Source organism: Anser brachyrhynchus (assembly GCF_964034855.1).
Source record: "Anser brachyrhynchus genome assembly, chromosome: Z".
NCBI classification, from domain to species: domain Eukaryota; kingdom Metazoa; phylum Chordata; class Aves; order Anseriformes; family Anatidae; genus Anser; species Anser brachyrhynchus.
The window spans coordinates 6,313,739-6,335,469 of record NC_137697.1 but is presented as its reverse complement, the minus strand read 5'-3'; the positions used below and the strand labels follow the sequence as shown (position 1 = coordinate 6,335,469).

General features: G+C 45.6%; 1 protein-coding gene across 4 annotated transcripts in view; it reads right to left on the bottom strand.

The window, feature by feature from the left end:
* LOC308185398 (phospholipid-transporting ATPase ID-like) overlaps window positions 1-21,731 on the bottom strand; it is an 87,388-nt gene that overhangs the window by 42,044 nt on the left and 23,613 nt on the right. For 3 of the 4 annotated variants that reach the window (XM_080573410.1, XM_080573409.1, XM_080573408.1), the window contains 3 exons: window positions 20,948-21,026; window positions 10,386-10,444; window positions 393-506 (listed from right to left, as the gene is read on the bottom strand). In XM_080573410.1, the coding sequence (XP_080429536.1) occupies window positions 393-506; window positions 10,386-10,444; window positions 20,948-20,990 (216 nt within the window). In that variant the 5' untranslated portion in view covers window positions 20,991-21,026. Of the gene's footprint in view, window positions 1-392; window positions 507-10,385; window positions 10,445-20,947; window positions 21,027-21,174; window positions 21,324-21,731 lie in introns of those variants that run through there. The other variant, XM_080573411.1, reaches the window with a different exon arrangement.

Below are 21,731 nucleotides of genomic sequence, written 5' to 3'. Positions count from 1 at the left end.
CATGCTGTTTCCTTTGAAGCAGTCAACGCAGTATAAAATTTGCCTTTAAACCTTTTATACTACCAAAGGAATAAGCAATGTAAATCCAAGGACAGGCAGGAGCACTCAGATTTAGACACAAAGGAGTAAGAGGGCAGGGCATGAAAAATTTATACAATTTGCTGAAAAGTTCAATTAATATTTTTCTTCATTTATTTCAAACCCTCACCCAAAGGTAAGAGAGGAAATTGCTTTTTTTCTCCTCTACTTTCTATCTACTTTAAGGTTTTACTAAGACGATAATTCGTAACAGGGAAATAGCTTGCACTTTATTACAACTATCAACACATAGCCAGGCTTTGATAACAGACAACGCAATCTGTTAGAAAGAGCACAGCACAGTGAGTTCATACCTGCAAAATCAGCAAGAAAAGAAAGTAAGCGTTGGCTATTCGCTGGAACTGTTCAAACAGGTTGAGAGGCAGGAAAGTGAAGAAGTTGTATTTCGATGTTTTAATTGAATTGTTCTGTAGGGAAAAAAAAAAGGCAAATAAATAGGATTGGTAAAACAGGAAACGAAATTACAGCACAACCCATTTCAACTGTGTTTTTACTTGCTTATATTTAGCAATAGCATTGTTTTCAGCAGCAGCTCAAAAATCATTTCCTTTTCCCCATACAGTCATGTCGAGTCTGGGTAAACAGAGAATTCCTCACGGAATCGATGAAAACATGATGCTCAGCTTATGCCAGTGCAGTCGCAGGTGGATGCAGGTAGGTGTAGTCACTCAGAGACACATTGTCCTTTTATTATTCTTTCCACTTACAAGATGCACAAACAGAATTGAAAAAAAAAAAAAAAAACTGGAGCACAAGCCAGACATTTTGTTGGTAGAATCTACAAAATAGTTAGTAAACACATGCAACGCCACTTATCTATAACTTGACCTGAGACTTCACAGCAGCAGTTGCTGGAGCTATAGGTCTGCCCAGGGGGAGAGCCTGGCATTATGGCCTGTAGCTGATTCAGCAGCCTGGAGAGGTGACTGGTTTCTATTCCATAGGGATCACTTGAATGTGGCTTTGTGCAAACAGCCACTAATGCAGGAAATCACCATTTCACTAAGCAAGCTGCAGCTTTGTTCCCTATTTCCAGTTTCTTTTTCTAATTACAGACAGCCCCTCCAGCCACAAGCAATGGCTGGTCCCCCATCTGTCTTCTTCAAAACAGAGAAAGACACCAGCCCAGTATTACAGCATGGGGTATTTTCTTCCCTGAAGATCAGAGCTCTCCTCTCTGGTCTCTTTCTTGCCACCATGGCTCTATCCATTGTATTGAGCTCACCAGCTAGGGCTGTCCCAAATTCCTAGAGCTTTTAGCTCAGGTCTGCCTGTGCTTTATAGTGCTCTTTGGAGCTGCCCAACACACCAGCTTCCAGAGCAACACCTTTCCATGCCTCTCAGCTATTTACACACCCCTATCCTGATGGAGTGCACAGTATGCGGTGCTCAGGGCTGTGGTAGCAATGTGAGATCCTGGGCTGAGTGCCCAGCATCAACCCAGAGGTTTACTCTTTTCAAGCCTAACGCTCTGTTGGAGTATCAACAGGCCAAATGCAAGCTCCCGAGGGCACAACAAAGTACAAAGGGTCACACTGAGCATAGAAGGAGGCACAGCATGAGCCCAGGGTCTCAACACCAAGGACAGAAAGAGCTATGCACATCTGGGCAGGTAAGTGTGACCCACAGGTTTGTTCTTTGGCTTGACAAGAATTTTGACAACTATTTTTCCCAGCACTGTAGGGAAATGGCAGACACTTTCCTCCCCTTGGTATTGAGGTGTGCTGTGCTTTCCTTTTATATGAAATTTATTACTCATTCATCCAAGGTTAGTCCTGGAAGCATGTATGCCATCTGTTGCCAGCATATCTAAAATTTCTCTCAGAGAAGCTCTCTAGAAAAAAGCCTATTAACCCCCTCCAAGGAAACCTAGTGTGACAGCACACAAGGAGGTTTATATTGCACAGTGCATGTTCATCCAAGGGTAGATTTGTTGGTTCAGTTGAAGAGCAAATGGCAACCATACTGGCAGCTATAATGGTGACATTAATACGTACATTAATCTAGGACCTCTACTTCTAAACTGACTCACATCAGCATGTTTCCACTATTAAACCAGCTATTTATCATCAGCAGCATCAAGTGTGTAAGGGGGAAGCAATTCGATTTTACGCAGTTATTAGATTTCTGGCTACATCAAGACACAAAGTACAGCAACACTCTTTGGTGCCAACTTCATGTTTTAATCCTTTTGTACAAGCCAATGAATAATTCTCTAAAAGACCAGAGGTGGAAACGCCCTTCATGGAAGAGCTAGCCAAATCCTCCAGTTGGTGGCAAGAAGAGATGATTATCAGTGATCATCATATGAAAAAATATTGCCTGTCTCCTGGCACCGTGTAGCCATCGCTGGGTGTGGCTAACTTTGCCTGTGATCTAAATATCATGACACCTTGTTAAATTCATTTAATTTCAGAATTCCTCAGCATAGGATATGTACTGAGCATGCAGGCTCTATGGACGCTGCTAAAACAGAAGCAACAGAATAGCAGCATCCTCTGCAAACACAAAATTCAGAGAATTAAATGACTCTGTTGACAAGTCTGCGTCCAGCAGAGTCTGGCAGATTATATTTACCAAAATCTGGATCTAAAGATGTCCAAAAACCCTATAAAAAATATAAAAATCACTGCTACTTACTTAAAAAAGAGAAGACAGTAGCTACAGGAAAAAGTACGGACAGAGGACTTGACCTTCATGCGTCACCAGATTTCAGAGGGTCGTATACATGGGAAAAACTAATCTGTAAACACAAAGTTTAAAGGACTTTGCCTGCAAAAATCGCAGAGGTGGGTAGGAAAAGAATGGGAGTGGTTTATTTCAATTCCTGCCTTCTATTTCTGTCCATTAATTACGTCAAGAAAACCACCAAATGAACCAGAGACATTCAGTTTGTTTCCTATTGCCATTAGGCATGTTAAAATCCCCGAACATAACAGCTTCCACATGCTTAACTACACGGATCTGAACATCCAGTGTTTTCTTCACAGCAGTTGAAGATAGGGATAATGTTTGTTGTGTGCTGTTTTGGGGACTTTGGGACACTGCAGACCTCAGGATGAGGACAGGTAATATCGCAGTGGAGTTGCTCACTACTTCAAAATCTATAAATAAAACCCAAGACTGGAAGAATTCTCCATAATCATTATAAAGATTTCTAATTTAACAATTAACTTGTTCATGGCCTTCGGGGGCTAAGGGAATGTAACTATTAAATGGTAGAAACAAACTAGGAGAAACGTCAGCCTTTCCAGCTGAAGGCTCTGCATTCCCATCCAAGGATAGAGCTGAAGTTCCATGTGAGAGATCGTTCACGTTTTCATACAGTACTCCAGGGCTGTGTGCTTTGACAGCTTGGGGTCTCTGTTACAGGGAAGCCTTGGCTGGGCTCGACTCCACATCTTATCCTGTTCCATGATGCATAATACCACTCACTCACAGCTGTTCCTGACTCTGGGATGGGAGCTACAGGCACCAGGGGCACCACACTGAGTTAAACAGTCCATACACTGCCATCATTTTAAGAGAAATGCCACTAGCACATCATCCTCCGTACCCCCCCATGCTTTGCCCTCAGTGAGGGAGACTCCCATGTGGGACAAGCGATGGAGAGGGAAAACCTTTGAAGCGACAATTAAGTGTGAAGAGGCCTTTCAGGAACTCCTCGTTCCACAGCAGAATCACAAAATTTGAACATCCAAGACAAGCAGCTCCATGGGCCCAGCACAAAGTCCCCCATTCTGCCCTAGACTTCGTGGTTTACCTCCGACAGCCATGGACCTGTGTCCCCAAGGACCAGCACGCCCCTGGTTACCCAGCCCCAGGCTCTCAGGATGTGAAGCTTGACATGACAGCAGCATTGACCTGTGGGTGAGGGATTAGTCTCATCTGCTCTTTTCAGGGGCTACATTTGCACCTCCTGGAGGTGCGACTCCACAGCAACGTTTTCCCTAAGAATAGTGCTCACAGCATCACGGTTACATGAGTCCAGATCTGGCGGATGAGCTGTTACTTCGGGGGTGTTTTCAGAAGCCTGCCTCTGACGTCAGGCCACGGGCAAACGCTTGGCAGATGGCTCCTACCTGTGTTCGCAGAGCAAACACAAAGTCGTCTCCTTGAAATAAGAGACACTGCGGATTTGTGGTCGTATTGCAGCCGCTAAAGGGGGATGCCCAGAAAACACAGGGTATGACAGGGCATTGTCCATCTGAATTTGTACCCCTAACTCAGTCCTACATGAGTTTCTAGCAGCTGGACAACACGGCCCAAGGCAAATCTTACAGAAAACTTGGCTGTCCATCAGGAATGTGTGCCACAACACCTGGTAATTCGCTGGCACCCGTGTAGCACAGGGTACAGACTGGCAAAGCAGCTGAGAAACACAAACAGCCTTCCCAGGTGCTCTGATAAAGCCTTGCAAGGAGGTGGCAGGGGGGCAATTCAGCGGCATTTTGTCCACCTGCAGTAATACCTGCAGAAACCTGCAGTTTGGAAGCTTCCAAACCTGCAGTTTGGAAGCATGCAACTGTCATATGCAGAGACATGCCCATAGTACTGTGAATGTGCTCAAGGACTTGTTTAATAAACCCGTGGAAGAGGGCACGTGGTGCCACTGAGGCTTTGTTTTCACAGGCAGTACAGGATAGCCATATGAGATCTGTTTCAAGCCTAGAAAGTTCACTGCCTCATTCCCAAAAGTGGGCAGCAGCCACAGCTCAACATGACTGAGAAAGGCCCACTGGAAGGTGATGGGGTTTACCTGGTGCCTGAAAAGATCTCATCTTGACTCTCAGAAGAAAAACATTGGCCTAACATCAGAAATGGAAAGATCCATATCCAACCCACACCCCTTCTACTCCTCCTTTTTTTTTTTTTTAATTATTATTCTTTTTAACAGCTTTGGAAATTTCTTACATATGCAACCCCTTGACCCCCTTTGCCCCTTGCAGCTAATAATAGAGTTCCAGTATCCAATCACGCATTCAATATTTCAGGAAAATCTCTAGGAAAATGCACTCACTGGGCTGTGTTTTCCTTCCTTCTGCCTGCAGCCACCCCATTACAGAGCTGTTAGTCAGTCGCATCGCTGCGGTGAGTATGCATGGGGGCAGGTGGAGGTGGCAAGGCTTGCCAGACCTATTGATCCCTGCCTCCCAGATGGACCTTGGACTTATGGTGTGGTCTTGTTGTCAACCCTGTCTCTGTATCGTCTCCCACTGCTCATGACTGGGCTTCCTAAAACGGACCTGGATCATTACTTCACCTTGATTGGGACTGCATTATGGACCTCACTAGCAGGTGCTGCAGGTCTGTGCCCTGGTCAGGGAGGACACTGCCTGCACTGGGGTCACCCCAGCTCCCAGCTCGTCCCCTCTTATGGGGCTGCTCTAGGACAGTGCCTCAGAGGCTCTTTGGATGGATCCAGCCAATGCCTTCCTAAATGCAAAAAGAGCTGGTTACTGCTGCTCCTTCAGGAGCTGCTGAGACCGCTTTGCACATGATCAGAAAACACTCCCTTCGACCTCAGGCATGACGAAGGTGGGAAACGTTTGCAGGTTCGGGATGGGATCAGAGGCAGACGTTGCTGCCTTCCTGACCACATACCAGGTCCCTGCAGATAACCTTCTGGGCATCCTTCTCAGACTGAAGCATGCAAGTGCAGGAGTTGGAGCAGTCTGAGCCCACTGCCCCAGCTCCTTCCTCTCCCATGAAATTTCAAAGAAATAACCCAGCTGCCACTCCAGCCCTGGGTAATGTGTATTGGCCATAGGAAGTTATATACATCCCCCCTATTTCACTGGAGAATTCATTAGGTGACCAGGGAAAACAAAAAGAGTGCAAGGCTCCCCCTCGCTGCTGGCCCTGCAGAAAGGATGCTGGTTTGACCCTAGATCGTGAACCAAGATGAAACTTGTCATTGACTCATGGGCCTCGCATTTCCTCTCCTATTGTCTGCAAGCCAATTTCAAAGTTGTTTTCGCAGCCCTTCATGACGTCCCAGTGCAGCTGTGCTGAATTCCAATGTGAAAGCGAAGAAATAAAAGGGAGTTGGAATCAAAGCAAACATTAAAATCCTTCAGAAGAGATTTTGCTCTCCAGAGTTTCCATGGACAGAGAGGTGCAGGGCTGGCCCACTGTGGTGGGTCTACGCTGATGCGTTCCCCACAGTGGTGATGCTGGGGACAGTGCAGCCAGGCTGAATCACCTCAGACAGGAATCGTGATAAATCCACTTAAACCTCACTGGAACACACCTGGCACCCTGCTTTTCACTTCATTTTGGTCATTACACAGGCAAATCTCCTACAGAAGCCAGGAAGGATCTGTCTGTCTAAGGTGTGAATAAACACAGGATTAAGACTTGACTTTTCGATTTTGCAGACCCATATTGAGTCCATTTCTGTGCCGCACTAAGTGCCTTTGCATGTCACTTGTTCACGCTTCGTTTCTGACTCATTCCAAACTAATTTTGTGAACTGGTGGGCAGTACGTACCTTCACACTCAGCCCTTCCAGTTAACTGCACCGCACTTTGTTCTAAAGTTTGGTTTATTTTTTTAAGCGACTGTGTTCTTGCTGTGCAGGATAAGGCCAAGGATGGGGCTGCGTCAGTCTGAGAGCTCGAGTTTCAGCTTCAGGTCTTCACACTAAGTGCAAATAAATCCTGAACTACCCAAGTACTACCAGAGCCACTGCTAGAAGCTGCTGCCCTTAATCACAGCAAAACTCATCAGAAGGCACATAAGAGGCATCACCAGATAAGAGACACTTCCCTCACCCCTCTCTCAGTCTCCATTCACACAGATCAATGAGACTCCACCAGTCTTCCATCCCACTGTAGAACATGCTTCATAGCACTCTGCAGGGACAGGCCTTCATGTCCTCCTCTGAAACTGTCCCTCTGCCTCTGTGTTAATGGGATCTCTACCACATGTAGCTCCTATCCTCTTCTTTAGCCATCAGCTTCCCGCACTGCCCAACCCCTCATGTTGTTTTCTGATGAGCTGAGGGAGCGAAGCTTGCCCTCTGGATCCTCCTGCAGGTCCATGTGTGATCTGGACATGCCCTTGCATGAATTGGCAAGCGCTGCTTTCTGCAGTGCAGCATCGCATTCCTGCAGAGCTGGTTTGAGAGTATTCAGGAGTCTTGCTTCACATCAGGAGGCCCAGCCTCCAGAGCTGATGTCACCCTCCATACACAGTAGATTATTTTTTTTCCTATTTTTTTTTCTACCCATTTCTTCCTTCACAGATATCCCATAGACTTTGCACCGTGCAGGTAAGATAACCACAACCGACTCGGGGCCAGCACACCACCTCCAGCTGCACATGACCACTTCCCTGTTCTCACCGAGGAGACAAAGCAGCTCTGTAGCTTTGATCCATGCCTACACAAAAGAAACTCTCTTTTTAGTGAAAGGCCCAAACCTGTGTGCCAGCTGTGACATACAGCCTGGCTGCAGCAGCACGGCAATACACTACACCTCTGTTTGCATTTCCCTTTCTTCTCCTCACTGACCTTTCTCAGCAGCTGCCTCACCCTGAAGAAACATTTACTGCCTCACCTAGCTTTGTTACAAGAACCTGTTCTATAGCTTTTATGGCTTACATGGCTTTATGTTACCAAGTAAAATAAACCCCATCCCTGTGGCTTTCGCTGTATAAAACACTTTCTAAACCTTGTTGTATTTCTGTTTCCTTCTAGTTTCTGCCCAATATCCCTTATATTCAAGTGCAATAACTCAGCACAGCCTTCCTTCTGTCTTGAGAGAAGACAAGGCTCCTGGGCACAAGGACAAGGGTCCTCACTGTGGGACTGAGAGCGGGCAGGCTGCTCTTCCCCTCCTGGCCTCTCTGATCATCCTGCCCATGTGTGCGGATTCTCCTGGCCTAAAGAGCTGAGCACCACCACGAAACAAGGAGAGCGCAAACACTTCTGTGGTTCGTGTGTACACAGGTCAGACTAAACACATACAAGTGCGAACACATCTTGAGGAGGGAGGATCTGAGCTGCAGGAGATGGAAATTACTCCATCCACGAAATGCCAGAACGCTGAGAGCCAATTGAGACTAACATCTGCTGGACCTGAGCACCCCAGTGCAGGGTCTGGAGTCCAGATGATCTTGGTCCTTCCTGCTGGACCACAACCTAGTGCTCAGCAGTGCGACCCCACTGCAATCTGAATCTGGAAGGAGCCCGGATTTGACCCTTCCGATGGACTACAGCACTGGTAGAGCACCATGCATATGCCAAAGCAAGGGGAGCTTCTCTCTCTTTTTGGCATTTCCAGATGTAACCAGCAATTTTCAGCATGGGACCTAAAGGAACTTCTGAGCACGGTTAGTAACTGTCATGCACCGTGGCAATGTGACTTTAATAAATGGAACTTTTGTCAAGACTTATTGGAAATAAGCAGCCCAGGACATGATGTTCAGCCTTGTGCAGTATCGGCAGCGCTTGCATCATCACAAAGCTTCATCACCTCACCACCCACCCACCTACCTACTCAGGATTTGGCTCTTTCTGGACAGTTTTCTAAAATTTCTAAGCTTCAGTCTACACTGGACTCCAGAAATCATGAGCCATAGCTGACTAAAATGAGGGGTAGGATTACTGAAATTTACAGCCAAGGTTTAACAGATTATATTGAGCTGGCTTTTTGGCTGCCTGTGCTTTCACACCTAATTAATAGACTCTTATGGAAACTCTCCAGAGCTTTCACAGTCCTCACCTTGATTTTGGTTATTTGCAAATCCTTGGGCATGTAAGCAATCAGCTGGGAAGCAGTGACATGCAGTTAGCATTATGAATGGCCTTTCACAAAAATTGACTCAGCACCAGAAGAGTTGCTTGCTCTCTCTGCCCTGACACCATTGTTCATCTCCCTCTCACCTCCCTGCCCCACTGCTGCCCATAATCCACGTTGCAATCATCCCATGAAAGATCCGAAATCCACACATTGAGGCAATGCCCACCCCAGCACTGTAACAGCAGGTTCTGTGCAAATCAAATGCACTTTCCCAGTCCTAAATCACCAGGCTTCATAAAGCATTTCTGCTTTACATAAACTAACTACAACACATTTCATATTCAGGATACATGCAGCAGCTCTGTGCCCTGGAAGTCTCTAACCTGTGTAGTTCATGGATGAGAGGTGATGAAGACCATCCAGCTCTTGTTGCAACAGATCAGCTACATTAGAGATCTTAAGTCAAACCTGTGGCAAGTCAAAATTTCTATCTCACAAGGAATCACACTATTCTGAAATGTTGAGTTTTTCCAGTTACGAAATTACCAAGCAAATATCCGGAATGTTCCTAAAACAAAACACGATTCAAAGGAGCTCCTGAGTAAAACTGAAGGATGAATTTCACCTCTGGAATTCAGATACGCAGAGGACAAAAATTCACAAAATTCATTTCAGTATCAGTTGGCAGCTGCAAATGTGTTGATTGCCCAAAGAACGAGGTGACCCTGCAGCCAGGCAGTACAGATCTACTGGCTGGGCCAGCCCTCCTCTGCACAAAGGGACAGCAAATGGCCCCCGTCTCTGGAAATCAAGCTGAGAAAACCAGAGCCTGTCAGACCTGGGTGACAGCCAGCCCACGCCATGGTGCTCCTTGGAGGCACAGATTTCATGGCACAATGTTAGCCCAACAAGACTGCTAAGGAGCTGGAAATAAAAGCTGGCAGGAAGCCACGAAGGCCAGACTCAAAACCTTCCTGACAGAGAGGATTTCGCTGTGAGAGCTGAGGAACTGACACATTTCCTTTCATGTTTTACTTTAAATGAAGCCACATTTCCAACAGAAATCTCCCCCCAGGTTCCGTTATTGATAGACCTTGGAGCCTGATCCTGCAAACACTTGGCTCACAAATAACTTTCTGGAAGTGTAAAAAGCCACTGCATTGTGCTCCTCCAGTATTAGACCTCCTTTGATTGCCCATTCTAAGGGCTGACTCCAAAGACAGAGCTGCCTGTGGGTGACTCAGCAACGAACCATCTTTCTGACGTGCTCCCTGGCACATCTGTCCCCCCATCTAACCACAAGGCACAGCAAAAATCATTGCCCAAGTCTTTCTGGAAAGCCGAGGGAATTAATCCTCTTCCCTAAGTGTAGGCTCAAACCCATTGCTTGCAGAGTCACAGCTAGAATTCGCTCATGTCATGCCCTTGAAACATCAGAATGAACACAAAGGGAGAGCGCCTTGTAGTGTGAAGACATGAAACAAATGCAGCAGCATCTGTCGCTGCATCTGCACGGAGCAACATATGCTGGTTACTTACAGCATATTCAAACTGCAGGTTAAAATCCCGTTTGTTTGCTTGAAGGTGTCTCTCTTCCTCTGCAAAGAAGAAGAAACACATCAGACATGTTTGAAGGTAGGCAGAATCAATACAGGCATGAAGGAAGCAACAGAAAAAGCAAGCAGAGCTGCTGAAAGGTAATGTCACTGGGAATCTGTTCTCTGTGATGAATGTCCCATGTCAGGGAATTGAAGATGCTGGTGGCACTGATAAAGCAGTGGTTTAACAGGTTGTTCACCTTCTCTTGGGCAGGAATCACCGTTCAACTAGTGCTGATCAATATCCCTGCCCTGCTTCATCTCCTCCCCTTGAAGCCTCTGGAGCTGTTGCCATGAACCTACCATTAGCACCCTTCCCCCAGTACAAATGCACATCCTAGCATCATCCCACCACAGCTATCCTGAAATAAAAAAATACTGGAAGGGGTTTCAAGAGGTCACCAAATCTACCCTCTACCTCAAGAGATGGTCATGGCTGTCACTTTTAATAGGTGCACTGAAACGCTGAAGTGATGGCTGTTGTTTTGACTGCCTCTTCCAGGACTGCAGTGTCCTTCCCAGGGGGGAAAGTTTTTTCCCACTAACATAAAACTCATTATTTCAATTTAAACAAATTGTATCTTGTCCTGGGATGATCAAAGGTGCTCTTTCTGCTTCCCGTCATTTCCTTGTGCTACTTGCCAAGGACACAGAGCCCAGATGACTTCATTACGTAGTGCAGGCTGCTAAGCCTTGCTGTAGTTTACTTTTGGGAAGAAAAGGCAACTCATTTCTTTAGTCACTTCTTAACATGTTGATCTCTCAGAAGTGGCTTCATTCTTGATGCTGTCCGATGGGCTTCCCAGCTCGTTCACCTCATTGTGGAAGCACAGCACCCAAAAAGAGCCTTAGTGTGCAGCTGGGGCTTACCAAAGCTGACAGGAGTACAAGGAACAATCCAGCTATCTTAGTGACAACAAATATTTAAATGGAAAATCTCCTAGAAGTAATTTAAAATAATATCCTTTTGCACCACCAGCACTTGGATGACAGTGTGCCAGAATAAAATCCATTTTGGCAGATCCTTTCTGGCAGAGCTGATGCATCATCAGGCAATACAAATCTTTCATTTGTCCTTATTGAACTGCATCCAATTTTTTTCAGACTATGTCTCCAGCTAGTCAATTCTAATCCTATCTTTTGGTGTGCTTGTAGCTCCTGCCAGGGTGGTGCCATATGCAGATTTACTAAGTGTGTGCTTTATTCTGCCAGACAAGATGGAAAATACAACACTGAATACGAGATCCAGGATACATCCATGATGACTCTCTCGAGTTTGATTACCAGTCATTGATAACTACTCTCAGTGTATTTTGTTCTGAAAAAAAAAAAACGTTTGGCACTCACCCTACAGTGATTTTATCTTGAGCATTTCTCTCCAGTTTACTTGTAAAAGCACTAAAGTGACAGCCAGGACACATAACAGCTATCTAAAGCTTTTTCACTAGCCCTCGGGCTACCACTAACACAGAATTAATTTGGGCTTGATGTAGTTTTTCTGGACTGCTGGCTGTTAATTATCTCTTCCCCCACACACTTCTTGTTACTTTGAAGTGGTTTGTTTGACTCTTTCAACCTTTACCCAACAAGTGAAGCCTATATATCTATAAATCACACAGCTTTTCTTCTTCCCTTGTTTCAAGGTAGGTGCTATGCTTGCTCTTTTCCCAGTCTTATGAACTTTGCCCGTCTGTGCTCCAGAAACTCCCAAAGTCAGCATTGCTCCAGACCAGTTTCTACCTTACTCCACTGACCTTCTCTATTCCAGCCCCAAACCTCTCCCTTTCTCCTCTGTTGATGGCAACTAATGTGTGAGATGCCTGATAAAAGAATATATATATACATATATATCAGATTTCTTAGTGTGATTTGCTGAACTTTTTTACTGTATAGCAGACATAAACCTTCTTTAATCTTCCACCTACTAGAAGGGTTACTGAAACACAGAGAAACCAATCTTTACAGAACAAATTGTATTGTCCTTTACATCCTTGCTAGCTCTTTCTCACTTTGAGCCTTTGCCACAGAGTTTGTGCTGGATAAAACAACCTGTTGTGCTCCTTCTAGAGGCATCCTGCTTCTGTCCGAGGTGATTGAAGAGCTTGTGATTCCACTTCATTCACCCTTCTGAGCTTCTCTGAAACATGATAGCTTACACTCCTGACCTTAATATCAAATATTTAAGGAAATGACAGTTCTGTTTAATTTTCCCCCATCCCAGATTTCCTTCCCATGAGATATGAGTTACTAGTTCTTCATATTTACCAAAGACTCCATTCCTGAAGATCATTTAAATAAGTTGCTCTTGTCACTTTTTCCCAAGCATCACGCTATCATTTTAGCATCATTCCCATTTACGCTGTCTTCTGCTCTTACATGCCCAGCCAGCTCCTCACTGTTGAAAGGAATCATTTCTGGAACAACCTTCTCTCTACCTCCAAAAAGTTTTCCACCTCTGCACCAAAATATCATGCCAGCTCACTCCCAGAGCAAGCCAAATATGTTGTGTTTGGCTTGCTCCTTCCTCTGCTCCTTCCCAGCTCTGAGTCTGCATAATTGTAATTCCTCATTTACCACATTGTCCTATCTTTCAGGAAGTTAGATTAACTTCTCAAAAGGACTGCCCTTCTTGGTGTGCTACGTCTGTGTTCCTTACCCATGCATATCATTACTCAGATATCTGCGATTTGCTCATCTCTTTCTCCACACTGGATCTCAGAGCACATGAACATACATGGAAAACATCTCTTCCCCTGCCACCTCTGTTACCCTTCCAGAATAAGCTTTATTCTTTTCTATTAATATTCCAGCCTCATGAGTTCCAGCACGTGTCTATTATACCTATTAAATGATGTATTAAGACATCTAGTTCTTCCTGTTTATTCAGTCTTGCATTAACAAGTGCCTAAGCTATTCAGGGCATTGAACTGCTGCTATCCTTCCTCCTTTCCCTCCAGTAACCCTATAAATAACACTGTTTCCCTAATTTTTAAGCCCTTTTACAGATCACCAGTGTTTGTCTCTGCCTGTGGGCTGTTTTCATCAAGCCCTCTAATTACTAATTTAAGGCCTCTTTACTACTTTAGCAGGTAAATGTGCTTTTCATTTTCTTCAGGAGCATCTAGCTATGTAAAACATTTTCAAAACATTTCCCATCTGCCCTGACTGTGTGATTCAGATCAACACAGAGGCTTCATTTGAGATCCTGAAAATGCTTAATCTTCAACTGCTTTCCTCGGACCCATTCCTCTGCTTTTACAACAGGAAAAGCAATGTGCAGAGAGATCAGAGTAACTTGTCCAGAGTCCCAGAGGAAAGCAGAAGTAGTACTCCAGTGGTCCATGCTGGCATGGCTTCACTTATTACGTCCCCTTTCAGGAATTTTCTTCAGAGTAACTGCTGTTATCAACATAGATGACAGATAAAGGTCCTTGTTAAAACCAGGTCTGCCCAGCTGCTGCCCCAGACAGATCTACAGAAACCCATGATGGACAGAGGCACAAAGACATCCAGAACTGCTCCTCTGTGCTGGAGCCCTGTGGGTATTTACTCCCATCCCAGAACAAAAGTGATGGCACGTGGCAGAGCCTTGGGGTCCCCCAGAAGGTTCTGAGAGGCTCTTCTGTTCCCAATGACCATCTCTTTTTCGTAGGCAGGGCAGTCCCCTCCGTACAGCCAGGGAAGAGGCACCTGATGGATTTGGGGCACTCCCAGAAAGAAGCCTGGCTTCTCACCAAGTTGATTGATGCCCTCCCCAAAAGGAATGGCTTCTATGCCAGACAGACAGCTGCCAACAGCTTAGGGATGGCACAGAAATGCACAGCAGTGGGACTGGGAAACACAGCAGCACATGAAACTTGCTCAGGGCACTGCTCTCCTGGTAGGACAGTGCCTCAGGGCAGGTTTTCTGGGACCAACCCATTTCCGAAGGCCTCAGATAGCCATAAGCCTAGTTCAAGTGACTGGAAAGCCTCCGGCTGGCTATAGCACATCCACCTTGAATACCAGGACCCCTCACTTTCTGGAGACCATGGCTCTCAGCAGCCACCAGCCCTCTCAAAGGCAGTGTCCCCAAAGGCTAAGATAGAAGGCCAGCTTCTAGCAGCAAGATGTTTATCTTCGTTTCTGGATAACAGCCAACACTTTTGCTAAAGCAAGAAGAAGTTGCAAAGGGTGCCTCGTCCAACAACACCAGAAGCAGAACTTTCTCCCCTGTATCTGCCCTGAAGGAGAACCACCACTGACCACAGGCACAGGACAACGCTGCCTCTGTGGTTTTATTTTGTGCCAACAGAGGGGCCCTGCTGCTATCTCCTAAACCACCCATTTATCTTATTTTTCTGAAACTGTCTGGGCAGAAATGAAGTCTCTTGGATGATCATTGTAAATAAAAAGGTAGAGAAACTCTATAATTGCCCCAGCTATTCCTGGAAACTGCAGCTCAGAGTATTTTGGCTTTAGATGCAAGCATGCATGTCTTATCATGTGCTGTTAATTCAAGAAGCATTGAGGAAAAAGGGAGGGGAAAACTGAAAAGCTATCAGAAGAAAAGTTTTTCATTTCTTGAAACTTTTTTTTTTTAAATCTTATCTCTAACCAACTTGTATTAAACTTTCTGCTTCTGCAAAATGCAGTCACAAATCACTGGAAAGAAGGAATGGGATTTGTGCTCCAAGTTATCATTTCACTGCCACTGAAAACTATTTTAAATTATTCATCAGTGGAAACTCAGTATACATAAGTATGGCTTCGTGCCCAGTTCTTGGTCTAACCACTGAGCCCAAGTCACTGGGAAAGTGGCTGTTTTCTCAGGCAGACAGATTTAGGATCTAAACCACAGAATAACATCTGGATTTAATAACATTAAACCCATGCCAAAAATCATCTATAAATGTAACTGGCCAGCCCACCAGCCTCCTCCATTTCAGCCTGTTGCACGGAAAAGTCCTGCAAAAGGTTAGATTCAAGATCTGGTCAGAGAGCCTGGAAATTTTCTGCTGGTTTATGCTAAGGAGCATGTGCCAAAAGCAATGCTTTAAACAGGCCATTGGAAAAGGTTTGTAGAGATCAGGTCTTGTGGCTCCGAGGAGCAGGAGGTTAAGATCTGCCTGGTTTTGCCAAGTCATATACAAACTAGGGCCTGATATCTCATGCATGAAAAAAACACAGCCCAGCTAGGGGAGTGCCGGGGTAACTGAGCCTGACAACAGAGCTGAAACAACACAAACTCTGTAAAAAAAAAATAAATAAAAAATCTCTGCTCCACCCTTTAAACAAGTGGCTTCAAAAGCATGAATACTGTGCTGGATCAGCTGCATAGACTGGCATCCTGGAGCTGGGCTCTTGCCCTCGGCTTGCCTTGCAGAGGGCTTTTAGCAAAGCAGTTAACCTTACCAGTGCCAAGCTATAAAAGCTTTAGCACTGTTATGCTGTGCCCTAAGGCACACATCTGACCTTCCTGAGATGGTCCTTCAGGCAGCAGTAATTCAGGCCTCCCCACAACAGGGTATAAGCAGTCTCGGAATACCTCCACCAGCTGCAGCACATTTTTTATTTCAGGTCTCATGACGGCCTTTCTTCCACCATATCTCCTCTCCCCTACACTGTTGTGGGCTCTATTGTGCGGCACCTCTTTTTTCCTGGCGTGATCCAGCTTTCAGTGTCACCTCTCAGCGATGGCACAAGTGCCACCTGGCATGCAGCACCCAGGAGATGACCTGTCTCTTACAGGCAGAGCATCCCTAGCCCTTATTTCTGGTCTTTGCCGGACTGTTACTCCACGTGCACAATTAACTGAAACCTGCCATGTTGTGTTGACACCTCTGTCCTCCCCCTCAAAAAAAAAAAGAAAAGTACTGTGGCCATTAAAAAACAACTCCATGGGAGAGGGCAAATCATTACATTAGTATTAAGCAACTCAAATTGCTGCTTCTGGAGAGGTTACTAGGCAAGCTATTAGCCAAATACTCCTTTCACCTTGAAGCAATAATTGCTCCTTTTTGAGAAAGGACGCACACAGGAAGGTTCCTAATTTGCAGGCACTGTACCAGGGCACAGTCCCCACAGCTGGGTTAAAGACAGCAGGCTTATTTTGCACAGTATACATAATAAAATTTCAAATTCATAACACAGACGTGCCTCGCTGGGATCAGAGCTGCACCGAGTGAGCTCTACACGAGAACAAAGCCAGCAATCTTTACTCAGCAAGCCCAGTGCTTTAATAGTGATCAGAGAGGACATGGGTGAGGGGAAGAGCAAGGTGATGGGTCTGAGCCTCACAGCCTACAATGTCTAACTCATTCAGCTGGCCTGGGACACAGGGAAAAACTGAACCCTCATTACCTGAAAGTCAGTCTGATGCTCTGAGCTACCTGGTGGCACAAAACCAAAGCCCATCCCTGGCTGGAAATGCAGCCAGAGTCAGCCACGGCACAGCCAGCATGCGTGTGGCTGGAGGAGAGGTGAGAACCAGGTGGGACGGAAGTGGGAAAGGTGAGGATTACAGCCCAGCCCTGCCCAGAGCAGGCACAAGCCCAGCTGCACGGCAAACAAAGGTATTTTTTATTATTGACTCAAAGGAGGGGCTCTCAAGGACTCCGTGTTGTAAAAATGCATGTTTTTGAAGTGCAGATGTCCCTTCCCCTGCGGAGCCCCTGTGGCTGGAGATGGTATATGCTGGCAATCCCATGCATTTTCGTCTCTGAAATGGGCTAGCTTGTACTGAATGTGAGGGATTTAATTTAAAAATCCTGCGGCAAGACCATTCAGATATACCACCATAAACGGATTTAGCCTATTCCCTCCTGCCTGCTCCTCCATTATTAAATGAAGATCTTCTTTATCGTATCTTTTTTGCCTCAGAAGAACTAGAATCCTCCTTCCTCCTGAGGAAATTAAATGCAAGAAACACATTTTTGTGTTCATGGACTCTGTTTTTGTGCCTGGTCTGAACTGAGTTCAGCCTGCTGCCAGCACTAAGCAAACACTATACAGTTTTGCCAGCACAGGTAAAATATTTCATATGCTCCTGGACCAGGTATTAATGCAAGATGAAATTTTTACTGGCTTTGCTAACATAGGGCCCACTTAAGAGCTGTGCTGAGATATCTCTATTTTCATATGGCAGATGCAAGGTCTGAAAGTAAAAATTTTGATGGTGAACTGGAATTATTTCCGCCTCAAGTCCAGTAAATGTTTAACATGATGCTAAAGTTCAATATTAGATCCTGGCCTTTTTTAGAAACAGTATTTGATATTATCACCATAAGGAGAGAGAAAACAAGAAGAAAGGACTCCAAAAAGATGCCTCGGTTTGCCCAGCATGTACCACACTTGTGGCCAAACAGGACTTGTGGGACACAGGCCTGGAAGAGGTGCTGGATAACCTTACACCAGAAAGTTCTCCTTCTTGGGTTTTTCTGGGATGGGACAGAGGCTGCCTCGCCTCTCCCTTCCTCCATCTCCCATGAGAATACCAGCTCTGTTTCATCCTTCCCTTCCTCCTCCCCGCAATGTCTCACCCACTTGCCTTGGCTCTGGGCAAGGGCTGGGGCTCACCAGCTCTCGGGAATGCCTTGCAACAGGTTATTTCTCAAGAAGCATCTGCATCATTTCACATTTGTTTTCAGCCTACTTCAGAAGGATAAATAACCATTTTAAAATATTTCTGCAGTGGGAATTCTGTCTTCTTCATTTTGAAAAGCTTTAATTTTGTATATATATATATTTCTTAATTTGGTTTAGATTTTTTTTTGTAATACTAGTTCAAAATAATTTGACCAATATCAGCATACCAAATAAAGCAGATGAATTAGTCATTTATTTTTATTTTGAAAAAGTAGTCTACCAGTGACTGGCTGGCACATATTATATCCTTTACTAGAAAACAGTATCTCCTAGACGTGCTGGTAACACCACAGCTTGATACAATTGCACATGCTGTTAATAACAGCGACACACAGTTGATAGGAAGTGATGTAAATTCATAAAAATAAATACAGATCTGAAACGAACTTTGGGAAGTTTTACAATTCACAGTTATTTTCCTAATGGGAAATTAAGTCAAAATAAATATATTTTCCATACTCAGCGCCTGCTGCGGTGAGGTGTTTCCTACTGGAGCTGAATGGGAGTCCCAAAGGCCAGCCAAGCTTCAGGTCCATGGAGCCAGTCTTGGGCTGCCTTCTCTGTAGGGAGCTTCTTGCCCCTGCTGAGCTCTGCCCAGAGCCTGGTGCTCAAAACCTGGTGAACCCGTGCTGAAGAGCAGGCTGTCCCCAGCAGCAAGAAGGAAAGCCCAGTGCAGCTTTCCAAAAGCCCTGCCTTGATTTATGCCCTTCCTCTTCCTCTCACTGTGCCCCTAGGCTGGGCTTATGGAGGCAAAGCTGCAGAAATGACTGCTCTTGCCTTCAAATTGAGAAGCACTGCTTGGTGTGCACCACAAAAGGAATTTAGACCGTGTAACTTGCCTAGTTAAACTGGACTTCTCCTGAAAACACTCTCCTAATTTTATTTGTACATGGAAACAGCCATGTCTTGCCAAGGAGAAGCAGCAGGATATCAGTGCTTCCCATGGGAGGAACCCTGAATTTCAGCAGGTGACGCCTGAGGTAATCCATTCCGTCCTGTGAAAGTCACCGGAGACCTGCGCTAGGGGTGTAAGGTTGGTTGTCACCTGGCGTTAGTTTGGGGATGGAAAATAGGCCTCTCCGTGAGCAAATCTGTCCTGAGAGCCTCACCTGCTTTCAGGCAGCATGGTCCTAAGGACTCCTCCAAATGCAAAGTCTCCAAATACTAAATGGTTGCATTAAAATAGCACTTCAACTCTGGCATTAACTACAATGACACGTTCTCAAATAGTAATCATAGCCCCTTCATTTTTGAGGCTGCAAGGCAAAAGAATTAAAAAATACAAGGGAGGAAAGAGCTCTTTTAGTTCCCTGTTATGGAAGCTCCTCGTTTCCTGATCTCCCCAGTCTCCCTTATCCTCCTCTGAACTTCTTCCAGTCTGACTTCATTGGTTTTGAACTGGTGATCTAAAGCACATAAAATGTGAGTGTAAATGATCTTTCCCTATAAAGTATGTTCCTTTATATCTAGGAAGAAATAAGTCTCTTAGACGCTTGGTTGAAGATGGACCAAACACTGCTCTGCTAAAACCCAGACACAAGGCCAAGAAAATCACAGATTTTTCCTGATACAGCAACATAATGTTTTTGATAATCAGAATTACCCCCCCACAACTGCAGATGCCCTGGGTGGACAGAGGCTAACAGACAAGCCTGTGCTACCTCATCTCCAAAGCCAAGAAGGAGAAAGACCTCAAGTCTGGCAGAGACCAGGCAGAGAGCCCTCCCTGGGAGTAGTCACCACCTCCTCTTATAGGACTATCAGAGCAGCAAGTTGCTGGCCCTATCTTAACCCCAGGGCTCACAGACAGCCCTGTGCCAGGGAGGGAGAACAGCAGCACAGCTGCAAAAATAAACCCCTGGGAAAATGCTATTGAGTCTCCTGAGCTCAGAGAGGCTGGGGAAAAAAATATTTTTCATGTCAAAATATGAGTATGGCACTAATCTCTGCATTCATCTGGTAGAAGGAGGAATGCCCTGGAAAGGCAAGATAAAAAGTTTCCCTCTTCACAGCATCTGCTGACATGGGTCCCTGACCAGAGATCACATCCTCATCCCAGGGATGGAGTGATAAATCACAAGGTTTGATTCAGTTACCCCTGCTGCAAAGCCCTGGTGCTGATGGAGATGCATGTTTAGGGGCTGCAGGGACCTGGCCCACTGCAGGGATGCATGAGTAGCCCTCCTTTGGGCCTTCTTCCTAGCACACATCTCTAGACAGTTTTCTGCTGGAAAGCTTGGTGAGGACTGTGCTGTGCAGGGCAGCTGCTCCCTGTCTCCACACCCCTTTGGTTCAGGGTCTGTCTTGGGGTCGCCAAGTGGAGCTCACAGGGAGGGAGTTGCACAGGCTCTGGTTTCTATTCCAGGGTTGGTGTTCCCCCTGTGGCTCCTGGGCTGCTCTCAGCCTGCATCTCTGTGCTTTGCCCTTCTTCCTACCCCTCATTAAAGGGAATACCTGGGCCATTGCAATTAACACATTTCATCACCAAAAGACTGCATCAGACCACCACATAACTTTCTTCTAGCTTATTTTATAAACTGCTTGGGATGCATTTTATAAACTGCTTGCTATGCATTGTTCCTCCGCACTCCCTGTTGGAGATCCACCTAGAAAGGACACCAAAAGCCAGACCATCAGAGCATACAAAATTTTCAGCTTGTTCTGTTTCAGATGTCCTCCTGTTCACTGGCACAAGGTCTGCAGCACTTCCCCAAGGCAGTATGAAATGCAGGAAAAGCAAACAAAGTGTGTCTTCCTCTGCCTGCTCTGTAGGTGTAGGACACGCTCCCAAGCATGCTCACAAGGGCTTGCGCTTGTTTTGAATTTACATTCCTTATGTTTCCACCAGTGCCAATGGTATTACCAGACCTCACTTACCTTTCAATTTCTTCTTTCCAAATTTTAATCCAAATAGAGACATCCCCAAGCTTTATTTTAGTCCAACTCCATGGAATTTCTGAAAGACAAAAGAGAAGGCGGTTCACAATGTGGATTTCTAGCCCTTCAGCACAACACAATGCAACTCATACATGTAACTCTGGTGTGTTTTAAATCATAAACCATCTCAGGTCTGCAAGTTGCACTGAATCAGTGTGCTACCTTACCTTGGGCATTTTGATCTGTTCATCTCCTGTCATGGCACAGAGAAAGGGCCAGGGATGGAGAGTCTAAAAGGAACATTCCTGCTACTTCGGTCCCATATGAAAAGGAGAAATACCCACACTGGGCTTGCACCTTCGGTACAGAGGAACTGGGTGGCTACCCAGCAAGACCAGCCTCCCTGAGGAGGAGGAAGCAGTGGGAAGCACTGGTTTCCTGTACATCTGCTGGTGCTCAACGTGTGCTGGCTCACGCTGCTGTCCGTGGCTGGTCACCCTTGTGTTTGGGGTGGACCGGGCTGTATGGCTCTGAACAAAACTTCTCCCCTGCTCGCTGCAAGCTTCCTGGCCCCCAAAACAGGCACCAGGAATGCTTTTAAGGCACATGCAGAGGAATTGAGCCTTCAAAAAGTTACATCAAAGTCTGTTGGTAATGAAACTGTTGGTGTTCCAAGTATCAGACTGTTTGAAGGAGTTTAATGGTTATGTTGGTGTTAACAACATAAAAGACCCATGAGCATGGGAAAAGCCAGCACTGCTCAGCATGCCTGAATCAACATGAA